At 41.9% G+C, this 6,895-nt stretch overlaps 1 protein-coding gene across 3 annotated transcripts in view; it reads left to right on the forward strand.

Moving 5' to 3' along the window:
• Positions 1–1,278, forward strand: part of ASB11 (ankyrin repeat and SOCS box containing 11, E3 ubiquitin protein ligase) — a 31,724-nt gene extending 30,446 nt beyond the window's left edge. For all 3 annotated transcript variants that reach the window (XM_006835612.1, XM_006835613.1, XM_006835614.1), the window contains exons 6-7: positions 525–716; positions 1,043–1,278. In XM_006835612.1, coding sequence (XP_006835675.1) covers positions 525–716; positions 1,043–1,167 — 317 coding nt within the window. In that variant the 3' untranslated portion in view covers positions 1,168–1,278. The remainder of the gene's footprint in view (positions 1–524; positions 717–1,042) is intronic.
• Positions 1,279–6,895: the final 5,617 nt, after the last annotated feature.

Raw genomic sequence — 6,895 nt, forward strand, 5'->3', positions numbered from 1 at the left:
AACAACAACAACAACACTTCATACATAGTCACTATGCATTTTGTCAAATATATGCTGAATAGGTTTCAGCAGAGCTTCCAGACTAAGACAGACTAGGAAGAAAGATCTGGCAATTTACTTCTGAAAATTCAGCCAGTGAAAACCTTATGGGTCACAGTTCTACTCTGACATACATGGGGTCACCATGAGTCAGTATCAACCTGATGGCCACTTATTTTCATAATAACAGAGATGGGGCAGTGGTAGAATTAATTCTCCCCTTCCATGCAAGAGACTCCGTTCGATTCCCAGCCACTGGGTCTCATGCATAGTGTCCACTCATCTGCCAGTGGAGGCTTGCATGTTGCTGTGATGTTGACTAGGTTTCAGCAGAGCTTCTAGACAAAGATATAGACAAGGAAGAAAGGTCTGGAATCAGTGAGGACCAACTCTGTGGCAGCTAACAACAATGATAACAACATTTTAGGCTAATTGTGTCTTACCATTGATATTTAGTATTAACTGTGGTTGTCCGTTTGGTTAAGGAGCCAATGTTGACCACGGCCAGTGGCTGGACACCCCCCTGCATGCTGCCGCGCGGCAGTCCAGTGCGGAGGTCATTCACCTGCTGACGGACTATGGAGCAAACCTGAAGCGCAGAAACGCTCAGGGGAGCAGTGCGCTGGAGCTGGCGGCTCCTAGAAGTAGCGTGGAGCAGGCGCTGCTGCTCAGGGAAGGTGATGTGGGGCTGGTCATCAGCATATTGCTTGCTACCTTCCCTTTCTGTCTCATCTCTCCATGACTTTCCATTTTCTTGTTCACTGTGGGCAGCACTGTGGGAGGTGGTGATGTCTTCTGCTTTCATTTTGTTCCCTTAGTCTCATACGAGTCTTCCAAATTAAAGCTTTGGCATAACCATTTTAGGAGTGGTCTCTTAATTTGTGTTGTGTATCTTAAACTTTAAGGTGCATATGATCACCTGGGGATCTTGTTACACAATGCAGATGCCTCTGATCTGTCCCTGCCCCACGAGGAGGTTTACACCATCTTAATTTCTTTGCAGGTCCACCATCTCTTTCCCAGCTGTGCCGCCTGTGTGTTCGGAAGTGCTTGGGTCGAACCTGTCACCAAGTCATCCACAAGCTACATCTGCCAGAGCCACTGGAAAGATTTTTGCTATACCAATAATCCTAACTGTCCATAGGAAGATAGTTGGGAAGAAACAGGTTGTCACCTGCTGTACACAGAGCACCGAGTGTAGATGCCCAACAGCTAGACTCTCAGGGTCTTGAAATGAGCCACTTTAGAATGACGTTATCATGAACTCCTGGTTAGTGTAATTTTCTCATTAACCAAGGGCCAACAGAAAACTTGTTCGTATTTAGCTCTTCATGTTATTAAAACAAACAAAACTGTCGAGTAGAGTGAAGCGAATAGGCTATTTTGTGATGATTGATTGTTTTTAGTTCCTCAAGGGTCGTTATCCTGACTATCACGCAGACACACGTAAACCTGGCTGGAGAAGCGGACAATGAATGGCATGATTCCAAGCCGTATTCCTAGCTTAGTTCCTCCCTCCTTCCCCCTTTTTTCTTTCTTTTCTTGAATAAATCTCTGCTATAATTTTGATTCCTGTGCCTTAAAAAGATGATAAAAAGCACAAAATACATGAAAGTCATTCACAGTCCTTTAAGGTTCCCCTTGGTGGAGGTCCTGGTTGGTAAGAAAGACATAGGGAGAGCTCGCTTCCTCTGAGGTAGGGGTCTGTTGCTCATCGGATCAGATATTAAAAGCTGTTGTTTGAATGATCCAACCACATTGATTGCCCCCATCTACCTGAGCCCCAGGCACACTGTCTGATGCAGCTTGCAGCCCAAGCATTAGCTATTTTCAAAATTGAGAGTGTCAGGGGCTTTGAAATAATTACGTGTTGACGCCAGCCAGCAAGGTGGGCTCAGTGCCGGGTGGAGGTTTTCTTTCTGTGGGAAGAAGTACAATGGATAACACCCAGGAGGAAGACATAGCAATCTGTTTCTGTACAGATTTCAGCCTAGAAAATCCTTCGGGGTAGTTCTACTTCATCCCATGGGTTCATTAGGAGATGGAATTGACTCAACGGCACCCCAAAACAACAACTAAGAGCCCCCCCAGAAGTACAGAGGTAACCTGGAAACCAGCCTCCTCTTCTTCCTTCCCCTTCTCCTTTTCCTCCGCCTCCTCCTCTTTTTTTTTTCTTTTTTTTTTTTTTGAATCTTAGGAGATGTATACTGGGCTTTAGTTAGGGATCAGTCACTTTAGTCATATTTGTGGTTGTTGTTGTTGTGTGCCATGGAGATTCCGACTCATAGCGACCCTGTACAGGGTTTCTGAGGCTGTAAATCTTTACGGGAGCAGAAAGCCTCATCTTTCTCCCGCGGAACAACTGGTAGTTTCGAACTGCAGACCTTGTGGTTCGCAGCCCGATTCGTAACCACTACGCTACCAGAGCTCCTTATTAGCTCCTAAAAAGAAAAATGAAAAGTCAAGAGTTGTCTGTGTGCATATAATTTTTCTTTCTTCCAGGCGATCCTAAAATTATTAGGATTATTTGGATTATTAGGATTAAAAATCCAAACAGGCTTTTTTTTTTTCTGTCTCTCCAGTTTTGCTACAACATGCGAGTCACCATAGTACGACAAACTGACAGACAAGTGGTGGCTCATATGCAAGTTCAGGCTGAAGCTGGAGAAAATGAAAACAAGGCCTTGAGAGCCAAAATATGACCTTGAACATATCTCACCTGAATTGAGAGATCATCTGAAGAACAGATTTGATACATTAGACACCAAAGACCAAAGACCAGAAGAGTTGTGGGATGACATCAAGAACATCATAGAGGAAGAAAGCAAAAAGTCATTATACAAGAAAGAAGGAAAAGATCAAAATGGATGTCAGACGAGACTCTGAAACTTGCTCTCCTGCGTAGAGATGCTAAAGAAAATGGAAGAAATGAGGAGGTAAAGAGCTAAACAGAAAATTTCAAAGAGTAGCTTGAGAAGACAAAGTCAAATAGTATATCAAAATGTGCCAGGACCTGGAGTTAGAAAACCAAAGGGAAGAACACGCTCAGCATTTCTCAAGCTGAGGGAACTGAAGAAAAAATTCAAGCCCCGACTTGCAATATTGAAGGTTTCTATGAGCAAAATCAATAATAGAATGATGGACAAAGCATCAAAAGTAGATGGAAAAACTCCCCTCCAAGAATGAAACTCAAAAGGAACACATGAGCAGGCATGTAAGATTGCTGGTAACCACGTTGGTCAACTGGTGAGTGGAAGAGGGGGAAAAGCAGCCATGAAGATGTGGGTTGAGTTTGACCATGTTCCATAGACTCACATAGACCTGGAGATGAGGGAGAGAAGAGGAAGGGCTGCTGGTCCAAAGTGTAATGAGACATGGAGACTCCTAAGCCCATGGACAAGGACATAGCCACAGAGGGCTAAAGCTGAGAGTGAAGCATCCAGCTGATATGAAGTGAGGGGAGATGTACAAGAATGCCCAAACTTGTATTTAGTACCCATTCGACCTAGTCTCGTTGCCTTGATGATCAGAACTCGACTAGAGGAAGATACAAACAAAAACAAAAAACAATTTTTGATAAAGGAAACAAGTGTAAATTGCTACAATTTGATGAACTTGACCTATATTTAAGGATGTAGTAGCTCAAAATACCAACTGAGAGGGAAGGAGTCTTCACATCAAGTATCAATCCTATTCCCTCTGTATACAGGGGTGATACGGATAGGCAACTTAGACACTGGCTATCTAAAATGGGGGGAGGGGTATAAGGGCACAAAATGACTGGTTTACAAGTTTTCAAGAGGGAGTGTAGTTTCAGAGTGTGCAGGGGAAGTTAGAATCCCCACTGAATGAATACTTTTCATGTTGTCTAGACGGGTCTGGTGAAAGGAGACGGGGATCAGATCCTTATGATTCAATTGTTATCATGACTAACTGCGACGGTCACAACTGTAAAGGTAGAAGTTCTGTAACAAAAAGAGGGGAGAAATTAATCTTACAGTCCAGGAACAGAGGACCCTAGGACTATTAAGGGAGAAGAGCATGAGCAGAATGTGGGACCCTATCCAGGAAAACAGTGACATCAGAGATGGAGGCCAAGATGAGAACATGGAGAGAGAGAGTAGCTGAGGACTCTAGACTCATGGAAAGAGCAAGATTGTGTACTGGCATCCAGGAGGCAGGCTTGCAGAATGTGCCTTTTGGTTGTTTAAATAATTATATATTCATGAGTGTTTTGGTGTACATCTCCCCCCTAAAAAAAAAAACAAAATACAGAGGGAATAGAAGCAAATACTGTTGAATGATGATGCACAGAGGAGACTGTAATCATTGCAATGAAACGATGAGTGTAAAACCGATGTTCTCCCATGTAAACTATCACTCAATTCACAATAAAAACTTTACAAAAAGAAGATGGAAGGAATAGACTGTCACGTTACCAAAAAGAAATGGTCGATATTCAACCATTTCAATAGGTAGCATATGAAGGAAGAAGTCCAAGTTGTATTGAAGGCATTTCAAAGAGAGGTTGCAACCGTACATTGACAGGGAACTGCCAGAGGTTCCAGTCAGATTCAGAGAAAGGACATGGAACAGGGATTTATTGACTACCTAAAGGTTTTCGACTGTGTGAATGACAAGCTATGGACAACATTGCAGAGAATAGGCATTCCAGGACACTTAATTGTGCTCATGAGGAGTCTGTACATAGACCAAGAGGCAGTTGTTTGGACAGAACAAGGAAACACTGAATGGTTTAAAATTAGGAAGGGTGTGTGCCAGGGTTGTAATTTTTCAAGACACTTATTCAATCTGTATGCTGAGCACATTATATGAAGAAGAACACGGCATCAGGATTAGATTAACATTTAACAACCTGCGATATGAAGATGATACCACTTTGCTGGCTGAAAATATTTACTGATGATGATCAAAGACTACACAGCTTTCAGTATGGGTTGTACCTCAATGTAAAGAAAACAAAAATCCTTGCCACTAGACCAATACATAACATCAGGATCAATGGAGAAAAGATTGTAGTTGTCCAAGACTTCATTTTGCTCGGATCAACCATCAACACTCATGGAAGCAGCAGTCAAGAAATCAAATGACGTATTGCATTGGGTAAATCTGCTGCAGAAGACCTCTTTAAAGTGTTTAAGAGCAAAGATGTCAGTTTGAGGACTAAGGTGCCCCTGGCCCAATAACCTCATATGCATGTGAAAGCTGGAAGACTGTAGAAGAACTGATGATGCATCTGAGTTATGATGTTGGAGGAGAATATTAAAAGTATCATGGACTGCCAAAAGAACAAATTAATCTGTGTTGGAAGAAGTACAGCCAGAATGCTCCTTGGAAGCTAGAATGGCTAGACTTCATCTCTCATACTTCAGACACATTATCAGGAGGGAGAAAGACCTGGTAAAGTGAAGAGGATGAATGCGATACCATTCCTCGTCCACTTGTCTTGCCCAGTATAGTAGACTATATGATTGTCAGATTCAAAATGGCCAATACAAATTCATTTTAGTTCACTAATGCCTAGGAGTCCTGCTGTGGGCTGTGGGCTAAACCACTGGACCACAGGGTCGGTTTGAACCACAGATTGGCGGGTTAAATTCACCAGCCACTCTTTGGAAACCCCATACAGGGTCGCTATGAGTCAGATCTGACTCAATGGCACTTAACAACAACAACAACGTTAGGAACATTAGGGTATCAATCTGTATCAGTTCCATTTCTTCCTTTTTTATTTTTAACTTTTTATTGTGAATTGAGAGAAGGTTTCAGAGCAGATCATCAGTCTTACATTCAACAAATCATACACTTTGCTTCATTACATGTTTGCAATCCTCTTCATGCACCAACAGTTAACAGCATTTACCCCTATTCACTTTAACTATTGCATTCCTCCCTCTGTCTTCTGCTACCTTCATCTTTCCTCAGCTAACCTCTCTCTTGTTATATGTTGCCTGCCCCGCCACCCATATTAACATGTGTCTACCCTTTAGCCCATGAATAATTCCCCCCATAAACATCATAGATTGTTTCTTTTATCAAGAAAACCTTCTTAAAAAACTTTTTACAACACTGGTCTCATACAATGTTTGTCCTTCTGTGATTGACTAATTTCACTCAACATAATGTCTTCCAGGTTTGACCATGCTGTGAGGTGTTTCACAGATTCATCATTATTCTCCAATGTTTGTAGTATTTCATTGTGTGTATGCACCAAAGTTTGTTTAACCATTCTTCTTCTGCTGGGCATCTAGGCTGTCTCCATCTGTTTGATATGGCTCTTGTAGATAGCATATTGAAAATCCTCTTTTCTTATCCATTCTGCTCTTTACATCTCTTGACTGGTACATTGAATTCATTGACACTCAATGCAATTATCAATAGGTCTGAATTGATTGTTGCCATTTCCCTGTGTGTGCTTTTGGGGTGCTGCTGGATTCTTTGTTCCACACAATTTTCTATACTGAGTTCATTTTGTTTGTGGGCTTTATTTTCATTTTCATTTCTGTTGAGTTACCAATTCTTTCTTATTTCCCTCTATTTTTATTTTAATGTGCAGGTGTATCATAATTCTTTCAGATTACCCTGTAACTTACTATTTCTTTTCCATGTTTGAAACAGTCTGTTTTATCTTGAAATGTACTTGACTTCCTTGACATTTGGAAGTTCTGCGTCTACATGATTCTGTCTTTTTGCTTTGTAGTTGTTGCTGTTGTTAAGTGCCGTCGAGTCGGTTCTGACCCATAGCGACCCTGTACAGGGTTTCCGAGCGTGTAAATCTTTACCGGAGTAGAAAGCCTCATCTTTCTCCCACGGAGCGGCTGGTAGTTTCGAACCA

This window comes from Chrysochloris asiatica, unplaced genomic scaffold, assembly GCF_000296735.1.
Source record: "Chrysochloris asiatica unplaced genomic scaffold, ChrAsi1.0 scaffold00018, whole genome shotgun sequence".
In the NCBI taxonomy this organism is placed as follows: Eukaryota; Metazoa; Chordata; class Mammalia; order Afrosoricida; family Chrysochloridae; genus Chrysochloris; species Chrysochloris asiatica.